The sequence below is a fragment of the Heptranchias perlo genome, chromosome 13 (genome assembly GCF_035084215.1).
Source record: "Heptranchias perlo isolate sHepPer1 chromosome 13, sHepPer1.hap1, whole genome shotgun sequence".
NCBI classification, from domain to species: Eukaryota; Metazoa; Chordata; class Chondrichthyes; order Hexanchiformes; family Hexanchidae; genus Heptranchias; species Heptranchias perlo.
The window spans coordinates 17443208-17468747 of record NC_090337.1 but is presented as its reverse complement, the minus strand read 5'-3'; the positions used below and the strand labels follow the sequence as shown (position 1 = coordinate 17468747).

Here is a 25540-nt window from a genome sequence, read left to right as displayed (position 1 = left end):
TTGTCTTTAAATTATTTTATTCCATGTTCTACAATACAAATTTTTTAGTTTATTGTGGAAATATTCTGCCCTGATAACACAGGAAGCAGGTAGCTGCGCCATCACCAAAGGCCATGCAGGTATGATCATCAGCACATTCAACAATGATGCCCTTGTTTTAAACCATACCAAAAGGTATATCTTAACATCCCACTTGCAGCACAACAGAAGAATGTTTTATATATATATACACAGTGAACATATTTCTACAAAGTGGATATAAAACTTGAATGAAAAATTAATAACATGGCTAATTATTTACAAAAACACAATGGGGATGAAATTGGTCTTGGACGATAGTGTCAAATAGACAATAGCAAATCGGCCGCCCGTTTTACACCCCGGCCGTTTTGAAGTCAACGGAAAAGAAAATTGGGTGGGATGTAAACAGGCGGCCGATTCGCTATCGCCCATTTGGCACTACTGCCCAAGATCAATTTCACCCCCAATGAGTTCATAAAGGTTTATATCTGCAGATGGACAGACTTTGAAAGGAGAGGTTGGTGTGTGAAAGCATGGTCATAAATTATTGAATTTCAGTAACTATTCTGTCTGTTGCTCTAGACATAGCATACATTTTTATCTGACATTACCCCTTTATAAAAGAAGGGAGTTAGGGGCTGACCAAAAACAGTAAAAATTATATCAGGAAATACGATGGAAAGGGAAATAGATGACAGCATTTGCCAAGATATTATAAAAAAAAGTCAATGTACAAAAGTTGAAAATCAGAACAGAAGTGATTTTTTTTTAAATATAATTTTCTCCTTTCCCCTCATCTCCTGAAAATGTTGTCTCCTTGCTCGGCCACAGTTCCACGGGCCTTAGTCACTCCTTGGTACCTCACCCAAGTGATCATTATTCTCATATGACCATTGACAACTGAGTGTTGGTAGATTATTTGACTATGGGGGCACATGACTGCTAGACTGATCCTGCTCTCGTCTGACCTCCAAACAAGCACACTTAACTGGAAGCTGCTGCATCACGATCAGGAGCAGGAACCCCGGGCAATCCTCTCTCTAATCCAGGCTGACCGAAGGTCAACTGAATGACCCTAAGATTAGCTAATTCTGGTGGGTCATGCCTGGCACCTTCCCAATCTGCATGGCTAAACTACTCACTGGATAAGTTCGTAGTGCCACTGGAGCAGAAAAAGTATTACATTACGCTGCTGATCTTTTTTGTGTGTGAAGTAAGTGGCTTGATCAGCAGTTTGGACTCATTCTCCTCAGTTTCTGGAAGGATGTCATCGTTGAGGAATGTTACATTTGATTTGTTGCTCAACAGTCACAAAAAATACCATTCACACAAGTGAATTTAAGACTACAAAATTATTATTACTCATTACATTTTTAGAAAGAAAAATTCTTTCTAAATAAATGTCATATATTAGCTTCCATTAACATCAGAGCTAGGTATTTCTTTGGAACTCCCTTGCTTTAGAACTGGGCAAACCCATAATTTTAGATAGGAAGTGTTCTAGATACTTCCCAGCCAGGAACCCAAAATCTCAATGGACTCCAATCGTGCCACTTCCCTCACCATGTAAAAACTGTAAAGTAACCAAAGGCAATTTTTTTGCCTCAACATACCCTAAATCCAAAAGTCACTCATACAAGCACAAGATACATTTATAACACCAACAGTGAAACAACCAGGTTGTCTACCTCGCAGGCTTCCAAAAGATAGGAGGAGTAAGGGGGAGAGTGGAAGCAAAAACAAACCAGAACAACAAAAAAAAAGAATAGCAGCTATTAAAACTGTGCCAGCCAATGAGCTTTGGATCATTTTTAACTGGATCTGATAATGTGTAGCAACAGACTAGAAGCTGCATCACAGGATTCTGTACATTCACACAGAATTACTGTTTATTTCTCTCCCCCTCAGCTTTCAGTCTGCAAGGGTCAGTCACAAAGATGACAAGAGTGGATGGTGACACATAGTACAGTACAGCTTAATAAAAAGCACACGTGAGCAGCTTGAGAAGTATGCCAGCACTCTCTTTACTCTCCTTCGACAAGGGAAGAGCAGTCATCTTCATCATCCTCATCTTCTTCATCATCATCATTAAATGAGCATGGTGTCTCACCTCGTGATTCATAGTGTGATGCAACGCTGCTTGAGTGGCGACTCTCTGGAGCAAGAAACTGTCCAGTTGCTAAGGCAACTTCTACATCCAAAGATAATCCGGGATTTATACTGTTGGTTAGAAATGGGAAACTGAACACTCATACAGCACATCAATAATAAATTTCAATAATCTGCCAGTTTTACGCCCGGGCAGCAAGTTAAATGCCTTTTTTTTGTTGTATATTTGGTAGCATTTTAACAATCTGCACACAGAAGAAATTGTAATAAGGACAAATTTCTCACAACTGCTGACTGCCAAGAGTACAGAAACACTTGTAGAAATTATAATAGTTTAGCTTGTGAGTAATTTTACCTTGATTGAGAAATAGAGCCAGTTGTCGATAAAGCTGAGGCAGTCTGCATTAGATCTGTAGGCACTTCCCTGTTTGCCCAGGATGATCCTTCAGCCATTTCTATCAGAAAAAGAACAGCTAAGCCACAATTCAATATCAAGAAAAATGCAGTAGGTGTCGCATCAATGCCTACATTGCAAAAATCAACACGAGAGCAATCAATGCAAGTTCTGTTGTCATGTTTCCATTTCATTCCACCATGATATGCTGCTGAAAGGAAAACACTTGCATTTATATAGCACCTTTCATGGCCTCAGGACTTCCCAAAGCACTTTACAGCCAATGTTGCAATATAAGCTAAACACAGCAGCCAATTTGCACACAGCAAGGTCCCATAAACAGCAATGAGATAAATGACCAGATAATCTACTACTATTGGTGTTGGTTGAGGGATAATTTTTTTAATTATTATTAATTCTCAGAATGTGGGCGTCGCTGGCAAGGCCGGCATTTATTGCCCATCCCTAGTTGCACTTGGGAAGGTGGTGGTGGGCTTTCTTCTTGAACCGTTGCAGTCAGTGCGGTGAAGGTGCTCCCACAAAGCTGTTAGGTTGGGAGTTCCAGCATTTTAACCCAGTGGCAATGAAGGAACGGCGATACATGTCCAAGTCAGGATGGTGTGTGACTTGGTGTGGAACTTGGAGGTTGTTCCCATGTACTTGCTGCCCTTGTCCTTCTGGGTGGTGGAGGTTATGGGTTTGGGAGGTGCTGCCAAAGGAAAATGTTAGCCAGGACACAGGAACAACTCCCATAATCTTCTTCAAATAATGCCATGGGATCTTTTACATCCACCGCAGCAGGCAGAAAGGGCTATGTTTACGACTCAATTGAAAGACGGCACCTCGGACAATGCAGTACTCCTTCTGCATTGCAATGAAATATCAGTCTAGATAATGTACTCAAATCTCTGGAGTGCGGCTTGAACCCACAACCTTCTGAGTCAGAGGAAAGAGAGCTACCACTGAGCCAAGGCTGACACCAGGTTACCAGGGTTCCATAGCAGCTAATAGGTATAAACAGAGATCTCTCTAAGGGTGCATTTACACTGCTGCTACGAATCTAAGACCAGTAGCAGTAATTCAGATTCTAGCCAGGCAGAAGTGGCTGAAACAATAACAGTCTTGCCCAGGAGAAGGCTGTTCACATGCCTGGATACAGGTGCGAGTTGAGCTCTCTCTCTACAGTTAAATATTTAGACAGCACAGTGGGAAAATCTCTGTCTATAAATATTTAATTGAGGTTATGTGGATTTACCAAGTGCTCAGATAGTTCAACAGACCCCCTGTGCATTTTGTAAATCATGTCATTCACCACACTGGAATTAAATCCATGCAGTCTCAAGTCAAAGTAGCATGAAACTACCCTCTCAAGAAGTCTCATTCCACTTTGCTTTGGAGTCACGTTGCGCCCTTACTCTGGAGTCTCAATGCCAGTTTAGCAATGCACAAAGTGAAGGATAAAGCAATTGTGGCACACATTAAGGGCACTTTTGCAAATATGGGCATGATGCAATGCATCATATCGGAGACACTGAACTGGTTACCTGCTCCCAGGCCCTTGCCAATGCAACTTTGCATTTATTTTAATTAGCACACAGATATAATTGGCTACAAGAAAAACTGCACAAACCAATAAACTTTAATGTTGTGTCAATGCCCTTAGTGTGCGATTCTTGCAATTCTTCACCCATCCCATGGATGGGTACATGGGACTGGGATGTTATAGCTATTACTGAAACATGGCTAAGGGAGGGGCAGGACTGGCAGCTCAATGTTCCAGGGTACAGATGCTATAGGAAAGATAGAGCAGGAGGTAAGAGAGGAGGGGGAGTTGCGTTCTTGATTAGGGAGAAGATCACGGCAGTAGTGAGAGGGGATATATCCGAGGGTTCGCCCACTGAGTCTATATGGGTAGAACTGAAAAATAAGAAGGGAGAGATCACTTTGATAGGATTGTACTACAGACCCCCAAATAGTCAACGGGAAATTGAGGAGCAAATATGTAAGGAGATTACAGACAGCTGCAAGAAAAATAGGGTGGTAATAGTAGGGGACTTTAACTTTCCCAACATTGACTGGGACAGCCATAGCATTAGGGGCTTGGATGGAGAGAAATTTGTTGAGTGTATTCAGGAGGAATTTCTCATTCAGTATGTGGATGGCCCGACTAGAGAGGGGGCAAAACTTGACCTCCTCTTGGGAAATAAGGAAGGGCAGGTGACAGAAGTGTTAGTGAGGGATCACTTTGGGACCAGTGATCATAATTCCATTAGTTTTAAGATAGCTATGGAGAAGGATAGGACTGGCCCAAAAGTTAAAATTCTAAATTGGGGAAAGGCCAATTTTGATGGTATTAGACAGGAACTTTCAGAAGTTGATTGGGAGAGTCTGTTGGCAGGCAAAGGGACATCTGGTAAGTGGGAGGCTTTCAAAAGTGTGTTAACCAGGGTTCAGGGTAAGCACATTCCTTATAAAGTGAAGGGCAAGGCTGGTAGAAGTAGGGAACCTTGGATGACTCGGGAGATTGAGGCACTAGTCAAAAAGAAGAAGGAGGCATATGACATGCATAGGCAGCTGGGATCAAGTGGATCCCTTGAAGAGTATAGAGATTGCCGGAGTAGAGTTAAGAGAGAAATCAGGAGGGCAAAAAGGGGATATGAGATTGCTTTGGCAGATCAGGCAAAGGTGAATCCAAAGAGCTTCTACAAATACATAAAGGGCAAAAGGGTAACTAGGGAGAGAGTAGGGCCTCTTAAGGATCAACAAGGTCATCTATGTGCGGAACCACAAGAGATGGGTGAGATCCTGAATGAATATTTCACATCGGTATTTACGGTTGAGAAAGGCATGGATGTTAGGGAGCTTGGGGAAATAAATAGTGATGTCTTGAGGAGTGTACATATTACAGAGAGGGAGGTGCTGGAAGTCTTAACGTGCATCAAGGTAGATAAATCTCCGGGACCTGATGAAATGTATCCCAGGACGTTATGGGAGGTTAGGGAGGAAATTGCGGGTCCCCGAGCAGAGATATTTGAATCATCCACCGCTACAGGTGAGGTGCCTGAAGATTGGAGGGTAGCAAATGTTGTGCCTTTGTTTAAGAAGGGCGGCAGGGAAAAGCCTGGGAACTACAGACCAGTGAGCCTGACATCTATAGTGGGTAAGTTGTTAGAGGGTATTCTGAGGGACAGAATCTACAGGCATTTGGAGAGGCAGGGACTAATTAGGAACAGTCAGCATGGTTTTGTGAGAGGAAAATCATGTCTCACGAATTTGATTGAGTTTTTTGAAGGGGTAACCAAGAAGATAGATGAGGGCTGTGCAGTAGACGTGGTCTACATGGACTTCAGCAAAGCATTTGACAAGGTACCGCATGGTAGGTTGTTACATAAGGTTAAATCTCATGGGATCCAAGGTGAGGTAGCCAATTGGATACAAAATTGGCTTGACAACAGAAGACAGAGGGTGGTTGTAGAGGGTTGTTTTTCAAACTGGATGTCTGTGTCCAGCGGTGTGCCTCAGGGATCGGTGCTGGGTCCGCTGTTATTTGTTATTTATATTAATGATTTGGATGAGAATTTAGGAGGCAAGGTTAGTAAGTTTGCAGATGACACCAAGATTGGTGGCATTGTGGACAGTGAAGAAGGTTATCTAGGATTGCAACGGGATCTTGATAAATTGGGCCAGTGGGCCGATGAATGGCAGATGGAGTTTAATTTAGATAAATGTGAGGTGATGCATTTTGGTAGATCGAATCGGGCCAGGACCTACTCCGTTAATGGTAGGGCGTTGGGGAGAGTTATAGAACAAAGAGATCTGGGAGTACAGATTCATAGCTCCTTGAAAGTGGAGTCACAGGTGGATAGGGTGGTGAAGAAGGCATTCAGCATGCTTGGTTTCATTGGTCAGAACATTGAATGCAGGAGTTGGGATGTCTTGTTGAAGTTGTACAGGGCATTGGTGAGGCCACACTTGGAGTACTGTGTACAGTTCTGGTCACCCTATTATAGAAAGGATATTATTAAACTAGAAAGAGTGCAGAAAAGATTTACTAGGATGCTACCGGGACTTGATGGTTTGACTTACAGGGAGAGGTTAGACAGACTGGGACTTTTTTCCCTGGAGAGTAGGAGGTTAAGGGGAGATCTTATAGAAGTCTATAAAATAATGAGGGGCATAGATAAGGTCGATAGTCAAAATCTTTTCCCAAAGGTAGGGGAGTCTATAACGAGGGGGCATAGATTTAAGGTGAGAGGGGAGAGATACAAAAGGGTCCAGAGGGGCAATTTTTTCACTCAAAGGGTGGTGAGTGTCTGGAACGAGCTGCCAGAGGCAGTAGTAGAGGCGGGTACAATTTTGTCTTTTAAAAAGCATTTGGACAGTTACATGGGTAAGATGGGTATCGAGGGATATGGGCCAAGTGCAGGCAATTGGGACTAGCTTAGTGGTATAAACTGGGCGACATGGACATGTTGGGCCGAAGGGCCTGTTTCCATGTTGTAACTTCTATGATTCTATATTCCGCCCACCACGACCAAAACCAGTGACAGACCCGTCACCACCAGTCCTTCACTTTAATGTTACAGAGCTCAAGATGCTCTCGCTAGATAGAACCAAGTTTGGAGGGATAAAATTCTTTTAAATCATAAAATTGTACCCCGCTGTTATCATAGTTGATGTAGACATGGCATGACAATTTCACAAGCCGATTATTATGGTTTACTGAAATCCTAATGACAACACTCTGACTGCAAAGAAGTGCATGAAAAGTCGGCGGGGATGATTCACCCTCTGGTTTCCACCCCGTGAAGAACAATCTAGCCTCAATCCAACAGTTTCAGCGTGTGCCCTCAGATTGGGGAATCATGGGCGCGCTAAAACACTATGACTCATTTTTTAAAAAATCATCAAACTAGGTGAAGCCTTTCAGCAATTCTGTGTATAATATAACCTGAATTTTACAATCTCAGCAAGCAACATTATTTTCACACATAACATGCAGCACCTCTTCAGCTGAGAACTGGCATTTCAGTACCAAGGTATAACTGGTATAAGGTCATTTTTGTGCTAAAAAAAATTGAATTATCCAATAATTTGAATTAAGAAACATAACTAACAGCAATTCTTTGTGAAGTGCTATTAATTATTCAGAGAGTGTTGTAATATGAATGAGGCTATAAGGCCTATTGAAGTAGTTGCCACCAACAGTAAATATGGCTAGTCGGGGGTAAGCTAAGCTCTTCCTATAGGCCAGAAATGCCTTTATAAAAATATAACATTATTGTTCCGTATGCACTACTTCCTTCCCCCAACATGGAGAAAGGCCCATACTGTATATTATATTCGCAAATGGTTTGACGTTGGAACAACTAGGTTCTGCTAAACCTTTATTAATCACTGGTTAGGCTTCAGCTCGAGTATTGCATCCAATTCTGGGCACCACACTTTAGGCAGGATGTCAAGGCTTTGGTGAGGGAGCAGAAGAGATTTACCAGAATGATACCAGGGATGAGGGACTTCAGTTATATGGAGAGACTAGAGAATCTGAAATCGTTCTCCTTAGAACAGAGGAGGTTAAGGGGAGATTTAATAGAGGTAAGTAAGATAATTGGCAAAAGAACCAGAGGGGAGATGAGGAGAATTTCTTTTACGCAGCGAGTTGTTTAGATCGGGAATGCACAGCCTGAAAAGTTGGTGTAAGAAGATTCAACAGTAACTTTCAAAAGAGAATTGGATATATACTTGAAAGGAAAAATCTGCAGGGCTATGGGAAAAGAGCAGGGGAGTGGGACTAATTAGATAGCTCTTGCAAAGAGCCGGCACAGGCTTGATGCTCTGAGTGGCCTCCTTCTGTGCTGTAAGATTCTATGATAACCACTGCTGTATGGGCAATTGAATTACATCGATGATGCTGCCATGCTCTTAATCCACCCCACAAAGGGAACGGGATGAATTCAGAACAACACCAGCCTTTCACACATTTTGGAACAGTTTCTACTGGAAATGGTCCTGCAATATTAAGTACACTCTTGATCGTTCTACATTTGTAGAAGTTAATACCCGGTTTGTTATCACAACAGAACTTGTTTGATTTCTTGAGAACTGTTCCAAATCCTAATTAACCTACAATCATGATAACAAAATGCATACAGCTCCCTACAATATTACTGTTGGATCTAACTTGCCTGTAGACACACCCTGAAACATTTGTTCTTCTAAGTGGGCTGGTTTTCTCACAGATCTATTACAATAGCTCCATGAATTTTTCCTACAAAAACTGAGTCCAGTAGCTTGCAGCAGGCACTGAATAAATGATAATAAATTCAGAAGGAAAGTACAGAACCTTAAAGAACGCTCTCTGAATGTCAATTGGGAATGGGTTACTAAGAGTTGCCATGGTAACTACCAGGGCTGCTGGAACTAAATATCCTCTTTTCCTTGACCCCCTACCTTAATGGAACAAAAAGGTTTTCGACAAAGCTTTGAATTTCTCTTAGTATCTCCTTTTTCTAGTTGGCAATTACATGCTCAGGGACTCTTTACCCCACCCCCGCGAAAAAAAGCAAAATATAAAATTCTAGTGAAATAGATGCAGTGTTAACAGAATAAACTGACCGAGAGAAGTGATACAGATGATAATTACATATCCTCTTGTCAGCCTTAAATTATATATCAGGAATACTGCATTTCAGCAGTGGCCTGTGAGTAAAAGGGGTGTCGGGTTAGGAGTTAGGTCAGCCTTTTCAAATTTGCAAACCGGTTCAAAAGGCAATAAATGGGGTGCCATCACAATTCGAGGAAAAAGAATTGCCTCAACGCACTGATGCAGTATGAGCCAGGCGAGTTTAAAAAGAGCATTCAGCAGTGATGGGATCTATTTAAAGGCAAATGGCTATTGAAGCTGACAATGTCACAACAGAATTTACTACTGCAGTACTTTTGTTTCCCAGACCTTTTAGGGAGAAGGAGAATAATACTTTTAATAGACCAGTTGTTCAATTATAACAGACATATTTTTAAAACGTAATTTCCCTAAGCTATGGACAATAGGTCATACAGAATTTGATTTAACCATGAGTTCTCTGCCTCTACACACCCAATAAATGTACGCCCTCAGCAGCGCATGATTTTCATTCACTCAATACACAATTCTTTACGTCCAAGAATAGCATTAAATTTGTCCGTTTATCAACAGAATATAGCTGAAGAAAGAAGAAACATACACTTAAATGGTGCCTTTCACAACCTCAGAATGCCCCAAAGCACTTCATAGCCAATGAAGTACTTTTGAAGTTTGGTCATCGTTGTAATGTACGGAAATGCAGCAGCCAATTTGTGCACAGCAAGGTCCCACAAACAGCAATGAGATTCATGATCAGATAATCTGTTTTAGTGTTGTTGGTTGAGGGAGAAATGTTGTCCAGGACACTGGGGAGAACTCTTCTTCAAATAGTGCAACAGGATCTTTCACGTCCACCCGAGGGGGTAAACGGACCTCGGTTTAACATCTCATCCAAAACACGGCACCTCTGCCAGTGCGCTACTCCCTCAGTATTGCACTGAAGTGTCAGCCTAGATTATGTGCTTGTCCCTGGAATACAACTTGAACCCACAACCTACTGACTCACAAGGTGAGAGTGAGCCAAAGTTGACACCTAAAACTGAGTTTAAGATAACAGTAAATTAGTACAATGCATGTAATTGTGTATACACTGCCATTGAAAAACAGATTACTACCTTTCGGTAGAATGCTGTTAGCTAATACAATTATAATCCTGGTCTACAGCCTAGCTTATAAACCTATCCCACTTACTGCCCAGCATATGACTATGCACCAAATTTCATTGTCATTATTTTGGTCACTGAGGAAAGATTTATATTTCTTCAGTAGTGATTCAGTAAATGCATCAAGTGACGGCATACTGAGCCGTAAAGACAATGGAGGTCTAAGGTTTAATCCCTGGTCTGGTCTCATATACAACTGGTCTCAATTTATATATAGCATAGAAGGAGGAAATATAAGCCAAGGGTTCTGCTCAATGCCACTGCTGAAATGTCACCATTAGGCAAGGACATGATTTGCCTTGGCTGTGATGCACACTACGTTTAAAAACTGTCTGGGCTCACACATGAAATATGGTTGCTTGGGTGAAGATCCAGCGGGCCAACGGAACCTACCTCATACCCCAGCATGAATCACCACCTTCAAAAGATGAAGGGGAACCTTTTATTTTGGAAAAGGTAAAAATTGGCAAACTATGTCACCAGGCACTTCAAGTACATAAGGCCCAATATGTCATAGTGACCATAACAGGTAGCCTGATCTACTTCAAATACAAATCACTCCTGGGTAATTTGCATATCCTCATGTTGTTCAACATACTTCCTATTTGTGTTTTTTTTTTGCTATAGCCTAGCTAAAAATCAGGAGTGTTTTCATTTGGTGTTGTTTTAATTTAGGATTGAACATTATTGCTCGGAATATTTTTGTGCCTTGTCATCTGCATGATGTGATGAGCTGGCATATTTGTTTATTCTGAAAGAGGTCATTTCTTCCTGAACAATTAGTCAGCTGTTTGTCACCGTAAATGGAGGCTCGGTTTGCCTAGTCCCATGTATTACAACAAATTAAGATCATTTAGGTTGCAAATTTTTCAGAACTACACCTGCTTGGGATAGATTTTCACTCTCTAAGGAAATTCGAAAGGGACTTAAATAAATAATCTAAACTAGCACTGCCAAGGTGGGACGAGGTTCACACTTTCCAACTAATCAACTAGTAAGTTACGGTGTCGTCTTTTGGGTGAAATATTACATTGAGACCCTGTCTACCTGTTAGGCGGATGTAAAAGATACCAAAGCATTATTCGAAGAACAGCAGGAATACTCCTGGTATCCTGCCCAATATTCCTTGTTCAACCTAGATTATCATGTCATTCACTCATTTGCTGTTCATGCAAACTTGCTGTGCACAAACTGGCTGCTGTGTTTGCCTCAACAATAGTGAAAGCACTTCAAAAATAAATTTGTTGACTGCAAAGCATTTTGGGATGTCCCGAGGCCATGAAAGGCACTATATAAATGCAAGTTCTTTCTTTCTTGCAACACAACCATAGACACTTAGTGTTCTCCTGAATCTCAAGACTAAAAGCAAAACACCTTTTCTGTAAGCCAATTATTTCCACTAACATATTAAACTATAACCATTATTTAAAACAGCTAGTGGGAGAGGGAGATTCAACTGAAATATTAGAATGATAAATTAAGCAGGATCTTCCTGTATGAACAAGGAATGTTATATGAGAACATATGTGGGTGTGCAATTTGAGAAAAAGATATTTGAGAGTGAAATGGCCTAATCAATTATGAAAGGAAGATCAGTCATACACCACACCGTGAATAGAATTTTTTTTAAAAAAGATTTTACTTTCCTCTACAACATTTATTTACAATACTTGTTATTTTTATGATTATTACATTTTAATATTTTTACAGGGTTGTTACACCATGTGATTCTTTCCATTTCAGCGAGAGATAGAATTGACCATATCGTTAACTGTCAAGATTTCATTTGGAAAGCTGATTCTGCTCTTAGCTGAAATATATAATATTCTCAACATATTTCCCGATTAGCATGGGTGTGAATTAAGCCCAGGCTGATCAAAGTCTCCTCTCTCCAATAGGTCCAAGTGAGCCCAGTGTGGGGGTGTGTGAACTATTTCCTAGTAAGCAAGGTCCACAACAGAAAGCTGACAATAATTCTGCACATTGATCGAGAGACTCATGTATGTAATGGAAAGACTCACCGTTGTATAGTGAAGGGCAACCATCTGAGGTTGGTATTAAGGCACCTTGCTGGAGCAGAGTAAAAGGGATTTTTAATCTGCATTTAAATGTGTTGTAGATGAATTAGAATTACTTGTTGCTAATAGTATGTGACAAAAGTGCACAATATCAGCACAGAGGTTATTAAAAAATTGTAACAAAACTAAATTGCCAGTTGCATTGCATGAGTTCACTCCAACTGTAGATTGGGGTAATCGGCAAGACAAATAAATATAAGGGATATGATAACCTTCCAAGATATTAAAGCTGCACAACGGTGGCTAAAAATAATCCCTTCATGCTACTCACCTGCAACATAGGGCTGCAAAACTTTTGGCACCAATGAGTTCGCAGTTTTCAGGTTTTCTGGAGTACATTTACCGGATTCCAAGCCAAAGGACATTCCCATACGTTTCAGTACTTCAATATCATCATGAATCTCAAAGGTGTTGTCAAAGTTGAATAGATATTCAAACCTAAGATAGTTTGCAAAAGTTAAATAATGAAAAATGAAATATATAGAGCAGTTAGCTACAAAATCACATCTATTCAGTTTTCATTAATATTTGTTTTTGTACTGTAATATACAAGAGAATATAGCAGACCAAAGATTTCCATATGACCAGGTAAAAAGAATGTCTTTAGTCATACTTAGTCATAAAAGGTAAGTGGATTAACAGTTAACGTGCGCATGGTCAATGTGATCTCCTGGAGTGGTTTTGATTGGTGGGGGGGGGGGGGGGTCGGAGAGGAATTTCCCAAGATTTTTTTTCTCTCTTATTGGCCCTGGGTTTTTTTTGTGTTTGTTTTATGCCTCTCCCAGGAGATTGCATGGATGCAGGGTGGGGGTGGGGTAGGAAGTGTCTAGTCATGATGCTCCAGGCATCATGAACGTGGGGCAGGCTTGATGGACCAGCTGGTCTTTTCCCGCCCGTCATTTTTGTATGTTTGTATCAATCATTCTAGTTGCAAATTGGTGTAGAAACCTCGGGTAATTTGACAACATCTGTCCACTAATTGAATTTGATGCAATTCAGTCAAAGATTACTCATAACATAAATGCAACACCAAAATGGTACCTTGTCATGGCAACCATTAGGCTGACGTAGGTCCATGGAAATTCCAGCTCCCCTGAGACTTTCTTTTTTTCTAAAGTTTTCAGCTGACACAATGATACTAAAACATACTATAATATCACTTCAATAATCAAATGTGAGAAATAGCTTAATTTTTAAATTAAAAATATATAACCAACATAAATATTTAAAACACAATTTTAAATAAATGCATTTTAACACTTTCCTTTTGCACGTCCTGTCTTCCCCTTTCTCCCCATTCTCTCTTCTATTTTTATTATTAATTTCTAATGTAAACTATTCTATTCAACTTTTTTTCTTAAATACAACCAACTTTAAATACTTTTGCTTAACTGCTTTCTTCTGCCTCCAGAGTTCCACTTTCCATTTTCAAGATGGAAGTCAAATTCAAAAAGTGGCTTGACTGGCTCAAAACGAACTCAAAGGGCTGCCTTTTGGCCAATCAAGACAATGAAGTGTAAGGATTGACGTGGCCACATCACAGATGGGATAGAATCATTTCTGACATAATTTTCTCCATCAAAGACCCGCTATCACTTGAGAAGTCATCTTGTTGGTGGGCCTGGGCAGTGAAATAACTCACCAGCAACACATGATACTATGGAACTCATTATCATCTGCAGAATGTCCTCCCTCTTTTACAATCTACAGACTTCTAAAACCTAGGTTTGATGTGACCTTATCAGTACTTCTTGATTTTGCTTGTCTTGTCTCCTATTCTTGGTGATATCCTGAACTACGGGAATAGGTTTCTCAATTCAAAAAATCCTCATATCTAATGAACAATATCTAGCATATCTATGATCTTGTTATGCCGCTCCTCTATCTTATTTTGCTCATAGGAAACTACTTCTTGTTTCATTCCAACATATGCTGCAAACAATGTGGCATGTAAGACAAGTTAGGTAATAAGAACAAACAGGTTAAGTTTTAAAGAGGTGAAACTTAACTCAAGACAAATGCTTTCTACGTAATACGGATACTCACTTATCACTGGAGATGCTGCAATCTATGACCGTTCGTTTGCTGGTGTTGACTATAATGAAAGGCAACTGAATAGTAGAGTTTGGTGCAGGGGCACTCTGTGTCTGCTGCTCTGATTGTCGATTCCTCTGTACTAGATTTTTGAATGCTATTTGCTGTAAGTAGGAAACAGAAAAAAAAGGTTTCAAATTTTAACCACAGAATAAAAATAAATGAAGAACTAGATTAAAAAGTGGCAGGAGTTTAAAAAAAAATTGGAATCAAAACAGAAACTGTCCTTTAGAATAAGAAACGGTAAAAAAAAACATAAAAGGAAATAAATCAAAGGGAAGCTACACAAAATAGTTATTACGACAGTTCAAAAGAGAAGGAACATAGATAGCTCAATGAATGTGCGGTTTACAAAGACAACCTGGTGTGCATTCATATGACTGACGCATGAAAAGCATTAATTAGAACAAAGTTGGAAATCAGTGATTCATTACACAACCAATCAAAACTGCTTTGTGCAAGCGTTTTAGATATTCCAATATCTCACTATTTTTATGAAAACATCAGCTGATGAGATAATTTAAATACAGTAGATTGAGCAAGTCAAGTTAATATAATTGTATAGTGGGTTTTACCCAGTTGTCCCTGCACCATGCCAGAGTGGAAGGATGCAAGTTTCTCATCTAATTGCTACATGGTGAGGTTACAATCTAAATTTGTTTTTGGATGGGGGAGGGGGAGAAGGTAAGTATCAAACAGCAGTCAGGAACTTCTCCCAGGGTGACAAAAGGTGGACACGTCATAGAACCATAGCACAGAAGAAGGCTATTCGGCATTTTGGGTCTATGCCTATTGCTTTGCTCTCTTCCCATAGCCCTGCATCTTCCTATGCTTGAAATATTTAATGTAAGGAATCTTACAACACCAGGTTATAGTCCAACAGTTTTATTTGAAAATAACAAGCTTTCGGAGCTTACCTCCTTCGTCAGGTGAGTGAGTGACGGGTTCTAAAATCGCATAGCATCCTTAAAAGTCAGGAATCTTGCTCTGGACAGCAATAAATCTCTTTGGAAGCATTAAACTGAATTATAAAAGGATGCGATTTTAGAACCCTTCACTCACTCACCTGACGAAGGAGGTAAGCTCCAAAAGCTTGTGATTTTCAAATAAAACTGTTGGACTATAACCTGGTGTTGTAAGATTCCTTACATTTGTCCACCCCAGTCCATCACCGGCATCTCCACATCATGAAATATTTAATCAATTTTTGCATAAAACATGCAACGGTCTGTGACGGAACCAGTTACCAGGCAAATCTTTCTATGCTCCAACAACTTTCTATGTAAATGATTTTTTTCTAGTCGGTCTCTTCACTTTCTTAGTGACAATTTTAAATTGATGACTCCTCATCATGGCGTCCCCAACCAGAGAGAATAGTCTTTCCCTATTCATTATTAAAACTCTTCATAACCCAGCTGGCTGGCTCCAACAACAGCATTACCAGAGGCTTGGGTGCAGGTAACCAGCCAACCCTCTTGGTTAGGTATGGTCATGTTGCAATGTCTTAAACAGAAGGAAAATGACTTGGACGAAAGATCTCAATTGAATAAGGAATAATTTCCAGCAAAAATTAAAGAAATAAAAATCAGGAATCTTGCTCTAGACAGCAATAAATCTCTTTGGAAGCATTAAATTGAATTATAAAAGGATGACTGAGCTACCTTCTTGTAAAAAAACAAAGCTATAAAATAGGACTAAGGACAAACAAGTTTTCAATATCATCTTTTAATTGTTGAAATACACTTCAAAGCAATGAACGGTAGTTTGCTAGATCAAGTTCTTACTGTAGTTCAATATTTGACTGGCTCATAATGAAGTTGGAGGAGGTGAAATAAATCCCATTTGGTGCTATGATTCGATATAGTTGTACAATGCACCAGTGGCAGGACACAACCAGTAAACTGCATATTGCCTTTTAAATAATTTTTTTTTGAAAAATGTTTAGTTATAGTAGCAAATTCAACTATTCAAATCCCCTCGTAACAAAATGCCACAATTGGATCAAAAGAATAACAACTTGCATTTATATAAGCACTTTGAACATAGAAAAACAACCCATAGTGCTTCACAGAGGTGTAACAGGGAAAAAAATGGACACCAAGCAATAGAAGGAGATATTAGCAGGGATGACCAAATGCTTGGGTTTTAAGGAGGGTAATACACTGATGATTTGAGCCTCATTTCACACAGCAGGTTCCAAATTTCAGCAGCGCCATCTGGGGAAGGATATGAGTGGAGGCATGTCACATCTCGGGGAGGAGGATGGAAGGGAACAAGAAGAAAAAGGGAACTTGATCAATAGGTAACTTTTGTTTTTAAAACATTGCCTCATGGTTAGCCCAAAAGCAACACTGACAGAAGGCCAAGAACAGGCCCCCTTCCCATACCCTCCATCGTGGAACATGCTACGCAGTGTTTAGAAAGAATGGGACAGAGCAACTTAGCGAATGGGCTAAAGAGATATAAACATAAGCAATTATAATCTCCATATTATCAATGTAAATAAATTACAGGACTTTTCTTTCAACGGATAATTATAGTCTTATTTTTAACAGCCAACAAATAAGAGGTATGTATAGCTGTGCTGCATGTCAATTGCCAAATTTGTGTAATGTAACTTCCACAATCATGCATTATTCCAGTAAGATCTACTTCATGTGATACATAACTACTCACAACAACCGGTCTATGTTAATTTACTCTCTTTATCTTTATTCTGACTATAAGGGTTCAAAGGCTTAATTGCACTTCAAAGACAAACATAAGTGCCATTGGTGTAATTATTCAGGCAAACAACTAAATAGGTTTTATATGGACACAGATGTGTTTGTTACCTGCAGTATCAATTCTTCAAGCTGAGCCCTCTTTTGTTTAATTCGCTCTAATCGCCTCTGTTTCTCCACCTGAAAATTAAACAGCTACCATAAGAACACAAAGTAACAGGTGACTAGGTAGCAGTGGTTTAGAACCTGTGTCATGATCCCATGAGCTTCAGTTTGAATCTAGTCCAGGTTGATACAATGAAAGTCTCCCCTCATCACCATCTGTAAGAGTATTAAGTGAAATGGGGTTGGCACTCTCAACCAGTTCCTAGTAGGCACAGCACAGAACTGCCTAAAATTTGGTACTAATTGGACAATCTTATTTGGCGAAGCCACTGCAAGAAATTGTTATGTGATGCCAGTGTAGTAAGCAGTGCTATTCAGAGGTTAAAGTTAAGGCATATTATGAGGCAATTTAGAGAGAGTTCCTCAAGTAGATCAAACCCACTGTATACTTGACCTGGCTCACAGTCCAATCAATCAGCATCAGGAAATGAGACTTAGGAATATGTTGCAGATGGTCGCCTCAAAAATGAGATCAGCTCCCTAGTGATGAATTAAAAACTCTTTGTGTTGATACTGACGTACGATGTTCTACGCCCAAGACTAGTCATCTTTCACAAGATGATGAGCGCAAAAAGGTTCTCCTCCCTCGCTACTACATATGCATAACAAACCACTGAAGTTGCATGGAAGACAAACGGACCGATACCTCCTCTGAACGGGACTCTGATGCCAAATCAACGTGGTAACTGAAGGTCCACGGTCAAACATTTGAGGTATGCGGTGGCGTTCTGTTCCATACTGTCCAGCAGAGAATGTCTTTGGGTGCACTTCATTCCAAAAGTATTCTGATGTTAGCTTTAGAAATTGAAAGGATTTGAGGAATTATATCCCACTTATTTATCATAAGCCTGATAAATGCAGTGCAGACGGTGGTCTTCAAATTAGGATTAGCTGACTTCCAGACGATTTAAAAAAAAAACTAGATGGTCCATACATGCGGGACTCCCTATTATCCACATTAGATTTGTGAGGGGAGGAGGGTGGGAATCTGGTACATTAAATTGACTATATTTCAGAGAAGGACAATTCTTATATCTTTTGTAAATATTGCACCATTTTCTTCCTCCACTATTTCAATATACCGATGGAACAAACTTGCTAGTGCAACTCAAACATAATGTCTCATCAATATTTCAAAGTCCTAGCCATTACCAGGTGAGTGAATTTATGAGCAGTAATGTGGGGGAAAAAAAAATCTTACATCAACATAACTGAGCAAATACTTCCACACAGTAACTCTTAAAACTTATTTTTGAACATTTAAGAGGTTTTATAGGCTTAGTTGGAATTACATGAAATATCTGCTAGCTGCAAGAGCCACTTCTTATGTTTCCTGAGAATTTTTCTGCTCATCTGAATTTTAAAATGTACTCTAACCTGCAATTATTGATTCACAATTTAAAAACAGCAACACTGCAAGTTTAAGAGTTTTGCCATGATTTGTTTTCACATTATTAAACGCAGAGATTCCATTTACCGCAACATTCAGGATAGTGTTCTTAAATGTCCTCAGCGACGGAAACTTTTCTGTTAGATAACCAGGAGCTGAATTAATGGAACATGCACCAGAAAGTAAAACAAAGGACTAATCAATACTACAATAGAGTTTAACTTCTCCGCTGGGCACTCCTTGCCGATTAGCCCTTTAAAAGGACATTCGGACAGATGCAGCCAATGCATCTCAAGTACAATTCACATACTTCAGACTTTTGAAGTAATTTTCCTCGTCTTAATTATGTTCACTGATGCTTATTCAGAATCCAGTTTAAATTCTTATCACTGCTCTTTTTCATTTGCCAGCTATAGATTCCCTCCCACGCCATTTGGTGTAATAGAACTGTGCTGCAGATGTCTAACATGCACATATGAGAAATTGTTAAGATGATAATCAACAATTTCTAGTTCATGTTTCAAATATACCCTTTTGAGGTGTACTTGGAAAGTATTTTTAATCATTTTTTGAACACAAACTTGCTGTTTTTAAGTAAGATATTCTTGTCCAGGAACAGGCCTCCATATGGCTACTAATTAGCAATTTCCATAAGTGATGTTTTATGCTGCGAGTTTGTGATGTGCACTGAAAGGGGGAAAAAAATTACACAACAGAAGAAAAAAAATTGAAAGGTATTAATGTCATGCACTGGTGCAAACTGGCCATGCTTCAGTGTCCCAGATTCAATCACTCTTCAGTGCCAAGTTAGTTGATCTCACCGAGGACAGCAGTAGAAACAATACAATTTGCTTTCGTGTCTCTAGGCTGTGAAACTGATAGATTGCCCTTGTCCATCCCTACTGTACTCTCACTGCCAGAGACCCTTATCCATGCCGCTGTCAAGTCCATACTTGACCTTTCCCAACGGCCTCCTTACTAGCCTCTCAAGCTCCTACTCATCCAGGACTCTGCCAACTGAATCCTATCCTGCACAAAAATCCTCTCACTGCACACTCCAATCTTTGCTGATCTCCACTGGTTTTCTGCTGCTCAGAGCATCAATTTTAAAAATGATATCCAGGTTCAAATCCCTTTGCAGCCTCATCTCTCCCTGCCTGAATGACGATTGAAGCTATGCTCATAACTCATTCTTGTCTCTAAGCATTAGAACTACCATGTGGGCCAGCTAAGTAGAGTTGATGGTACCAAGTCAGCAGGAAAAATACAGCTCAGTTAGGTATAGGAATGAAAACCCAAAAATCAACAGGATTCTGAAGTCCAGGGCTGTCCCTAGATTTCAGTGAAGCGCAATGGTAAATATTGACATCCAACGTGTGAAGTAAATGCTTTCTCTCTTTTTTTTGCCTTTCTTGCTTTATTTTCCTTTTATTATTTTTCGTGGCTGAATCTTTTTCTCACATTTGATCTATTTGCTTGTTCTTTATATTCCTCTTGTTCTTTAATTTTATGACTCACCTTCTGTCTTTTATGCGTACACACATTATTTTCTTGATGCATCCACGTCAACTTAGAAAAACTAGCAAAAGGTGACCAACAGTTTCAAGCATGGATGAAGTAGACAGTGCAGCCAAATGTTTATTGTCGGCATGAGATGCACGTGGTTGGTGTATCTACGCCTGGTACCCCAGTATCTAGCTGCACGTGTTCTGATTTTACTGATTGCAAATCCAGCTGTCCCAATCTTAATCTGCATTGGCAAGAACAGGGTAAAAGTGACAAATGACAACTGAAACTGAATTTTAATTTAAGGGTTCGCGTTGGATTTTTATTGCTTGCAGCCCATTTAAGCAGCCCCAAATAGATGGGAGAACCTTCGCTGAACAGATATAAAGGAAAAATAAATGACATGTATTGAGTTTTATATATTATTTTTGAAGTTGAAATATAAGCTGATAACCTCTCATGTTTTGCACTGCACTGGTTGAGACTAAAGTAACTATTTACTTTGTCACATAAGGACACTCAATTTCCAATTAATAACCTGCAATGGCGCTAATGACATTTTCTTTTCCATTATGATTATTAGTAGCAACAATATGATGATACAGTGCTGATGCTAACTGATAGATATGTGGGGCAGTGTAACTGCACAATTGGCTGATGTCTGTCACATGGGGCTCAATTTTCAAATGGAGCCCAGAAGGGGGCGGGGTCAATTTGAGGTTGGGAAACCCATTAGTATGGGTTTCCCAGACGTCCATACGATTTTGACGTAAGGACGTCTTCTTTTTTGTCGGTTTCCCGTCCGACTGATCGGCTGATTGACAGGCTGGTCTCAGTCAAATGGGAAACCAACCAGGGAGAGGACTCTTTGTTTGCATGGATCGGGGGGGGGGGGGAAGAGATAGGGGTCGCGAGTCATGGGGGATGGGATCAAGGGGTCAGTCACAGTGAGGGGCAGGATCTGGGGTCATCGAGGGTCGGTCGGAGGATCAGGGTCTGCGATCGGTGGGGGGTCGGGTCGGTGCAGGTAGGCTTGTTGGGCCTCAGGGAAGCACTCCTGCTCCTCCAGGCCTACAAGCTGTGCCTTAACCTGCAGTCTCAGGCCTTCACGCCTCCTTTCACGAGGCGTAAAACAGAAGGCCTGGGAATCCCGGCCCCCCACCGGGGTTGAAATGGGGAATGTTAAAAATGGAGGCCTGCCCTGTGAAAACCAGAAATGGGCGGGTTGGGGGCGGGTCTGAAATGGTGGCAATTTTCAACGCCCCCCCCCAACCCACCCGTTTTTTTACTTTTAGAATCGAGCCCATACTGTGTATAAGATCCTGGTAGATGTGCTCCAAATTATGCAAATGAAAATCCATCAGGTAGTGGGGCAGGCACTAGGGAGCAGTTCAGTGAGTTTGCATTAAAACCAAGCCGCGGGCTCTGATGGAGCTGCTTGGTAGAGCACAAGAAATTTACATTTCGGCAGTTCCACACTGATTATAGAATCATAGAATGATACAGCAGAGAAGGAAGCCATTCGGCCCTTCATGCCCATGCCAGCTCTTTGACAGAGCTAATACACTTCAATAACCACTATTAAATATGGGATTACTTAAACTGGTCTGCTAGCTACTAGTACTGATGGAGCTCCTTCCTGGTGGTAGAGAATTATTTTAAGTTATAGGTTTTGAATTGTCTTTACTTTGTTTACACATTACTACACTGTAATAACCACTGTTTCAGCAATACATGAAGTTGATGAGCTAAAGTGACTTCACAACACTGGGAACAATGACTACTGAATTATACAGCACTATGTTCATTTGAAATTGCTTTGCCCACAAGTTTAGCAAAGATGTTAACGTGTGGGTTCCAATCTTCATCCCTGTGAGGAGTGCTACAAACAATTGCTTGTTCCAATGCTAGAGCCAAAGACTTTGGAGGATTAAGCATTGATGCATCAACAACAGAAAAGAACATTACCACATAAATATGGGGTAAAGGGGTAATTTATAGATCATCATTACTTTATTGACAGTGTTAAAGATAAAGCCTGGTTTCCTAAGGGAGAGAACCTCAAAGCTGAACAAAATGTTAAAATTCTCCCTTCAGTATGGTCTTCATCATTCTTTGACGTTCAAATTCTACATACAGAAATGAGTTGATTGCCATCCAATATAGGAAAATCACTTGGAAAATTGCTCTTTGAAAAAAATTACATCTTGATCAACCATATGATCTTCCTGTAGTCCATTGTACAAAAGACATGCTCTCGGTAATATCATCATCTCTTTGTCCGAAAAAGTGTTGAGATTTGGGAAAACAGAGCAGTGAAACAAAACATAACATAACAGGAAATAGCTTCAAGCCATGCCACATTGGATACAGGAATGACGGATAGGCTGGGTGGGTACTTTATACGTGGAAGCCGAACATTAAATAAAGAATGAAATTATGTAATCTGACATCATTTGCAATCTGTTCAATATCGACATATTATAGGAACATGCCAAAGTAGTGCAAAGACTGGAGGTGCAATTCTTGAGGTCTTGTATCTTCAACCGAGTTTGGATGCTTCTGATACCAATGTACCTATCACTTGAGTTTTCCAGTCAACAAGCTTGGTAACTGAGTGGTGCCGCTCTTGCTCACTGTCTTGCAGATAGCCCCTAGTAAATTCCTCTGCACGTAAGACCCAGAAGGGGTCACTGCACAAATTGAATGAAATCTAATATTGCCTGGTGATCCTACCCTGTCAGGGAATAGCACAAAGAGATCTAACAGCATCCAAAGACACAGTACGAAAGCCAGTGGCTTGAAGTGCTCGCCTGGGCACCAATGGGCAAACTGCTTCAATTGTATGTAAACCTTCAATTATTAATCACAAATGTGGAGAAAATGGACACTGTGGTCACTGACTGCGTGAAATCTGGACAGTTGGCATATACGGTGATGCTTTTGTTTTAATCTGGTCTTAATTGAGCACTTCCATGACCCCATTATGTCTGCTGCTAACTCTTAAAGTTGAAAGTCAGTTTTGTGCAAAGGAAAATAAGGTTTACCCATAATTCTTTGCAAGAATGAAACTGTTCTATCACTACTATAGGTTATAGGATAGTTCCAACTCTTAGGGAACATTATGGGGAAGCTTCACCTCCTTTTGTATAAAATCAAATGGTGGCATTGGAAGCAACAAAGTTAAAAAAAATTACTAAGTTACCTGGGGAAATAGGTTCAAGCTTAAAAATGGGAAGATGCACAGGCAGCCTCGATTTAGCTACCTTACATAGACACTGGTGAATGGACTGCTGAAGGAGAATGTGTGGAATGGACTGCTGAAGGAGGCTGATAGCATGGAAACATTTAAGGGAGAATTGGATTGATATTTGACAGCACGAACAACTGAGAGGTATCAGTTTTTGGGACCAGCAAGATGGACTGCAGAATCTTTTTCCATCCTGTACTTTCATGTGTTCCTAAATTATTAGATATCATAACAAAATTCTTCCCAGCACAGACAGTGATAACAATTAGAGATAGGCCACCAATGGCAGCCTGGTCAAACAGTACAATATATGCCACCCAACTGTGCAATGAAATGGTAAGACACAGGATCATGCCCACAATTCGCCACACAAGCAGTTCTCAATTTCAGCAATGCCATCAGAGGCCAAATAAATAAAGGGCTGACACTTTACAAAGAGAAGCTAGAATCAAAGATGGAGTCAAGCCAGGCTAGTCTCCTGTACTTTCTTAGCAGCTAATTACAGATCAACAATGGAATTGGTTTGGCAGCAAGTAGACTGCCTGCATTCTTGGGTGTAGAATAATGTACATCAACCAGAAAAGAGGGAAAAATAAAAAGTGGAATGGGAGAAGGAAAAGGCAAAAGCTAACGAATTAAAACTAAGGTAAGCAAGCATTCTGGACTAGAAGAAACATCTGAAGCACAAAAAAGAAAGAACTTGCATTTATATAGCGCCTTTCACAATCTGAAGACGTCCCAAAGTGCTTTACAACCAATGAGGTACTTTGAAGTGTAGTCACTGTTGCAATCTAAGAAACGCAGCAGCCAATTTGTGCACAGCAAAAACACCAAAACAGCAATGAGATAATGACCTGATCCTCTGTTTTAGTGATGTTGGTTGAGGGATAAATATTGGCCAGGAGAACTCCCTTGATCTTCTTCGAAATAATGTAATGGGATCTTTTATATTCACCTGAGAGGGCAGACGTCTCCTCCAACAGTGTAGCACTCCCTCAGTACGGCACTGGAATGTCAGCCTAGATTATGTGCTCAAGTCTCTGGAGTGGGGTTTGAACCCACGGCCTTCTGACTCAGAGGTGAGAGTGCTACTACTGAGCCACAGCTGGTACCAAAACATCAGGTGAAAAATTGTCAAACTAAAACTTGACAAGCTACAAAATTTGTATCTCTATGATAATCTAAACCAATTTGCAGCCTGGTCTGAGTCAACTGTCCAGGTTCTCAATGGTTTGACTTGATAGTCTACTAGCATACTCACATCATATGGTAATGTTTCTAGCAGATATAAGGTTAAGATAAGATTCAGCACAGTTTACAATAACATCACCTCAAGATTCTGAAATTCCTGAGCAGAGTTTGTGGGAAGCCCAATCCATCGGATTTCTTTCTTCTCCTTGGAAATGATGTTCATAGCCATCAGCACGTTAAGTGCGTCATAAACACGGCGCCGAATGTTCTTTTGATCGTATGCCTGCTGAAAAGGGAGGTGCAAAACAAACCAACTCTAATGAGAATTTCTTCAAGTCTACTCATGAGCTTGGAACAAAAAAAAATAGTTCTAAGGTTTTATTCTGCTGCTCCATATTTCAACATTTAACAATGTTAATACAATTTCAATCAAGAAATGGTAAATTCTGTTTTAAACCTCTAGTTTAATTGAAAATCTATGAATCAAATTGATTACTTTTTTTACATATGATTTCTCTAAACAAAGCACCCCTACAAAAAGGCTATACAAATTCTCAGCTGAAGTGGTCTGCCACAGAGAGGTTGTACTCTTGTGATGTCCCACATCGCAAGCTCTTGCTCTCAGCTGTGCCTTTAGGGAGGAGAGCGCTCAACAGTGGCAGATAAATAGAAGTAAACCGAACTGATCTTGTTGTTGCAACTTGCATACTTGCATTTATATAGCACCTTCAACATAAGAAAATGACCCAAAGAGCTTCACAGAAGTGTAATCAAACAAGAATTCACACTGAGCCAAAGAAGATATATTAGGAGGGGTGACTAACGGCTTGGTGA

The 25540-nt window shown here is 40.2% G+C and overlaps 1 protein-coding gene across 8 annotated transcripts in view; it reads right to left on the bottom strand.

Moving 5' to 3' along the window:
• LOC137331328 (transcription factor Dp-2-like) overlaps positions 1-25540 on the bottom strand; it is a 152900-nt gene continuing 127360 nt past the window's right edge. For 7 of the 8 annotated variants that reach the window (XM_067995050.1, XM_067995051.1, XM_067995049.1 and 4 more), the window contains 6 exons: positions 24846-24992; positions 17316-17384; positions 14434-14585; positions 12659-12825; positions 2486-2585; positions 1-2241 (listed from right to left, as the gene is read on the bottom strand). In XM_067995050.1, coding sequence (XP_067851151.1) covers positions 2046-2241; positions 2486-2585; positions 12659-12825; positions 14434-14585; positions 17316-17384; positions 24846-24992 — 831 coding nt within the window. In that variant the 3' untranslated portion in view covers positions 1-2045. The remainder of the gene's footprint in view (positions 2242-2485; positions 2586-12658; positions 12826-14433; positions 14586-17315; positions 17385-24845; positions 24993-25540) is intronic. The other variant, XM_067995054.1, reaches the window with a different exon arrangement.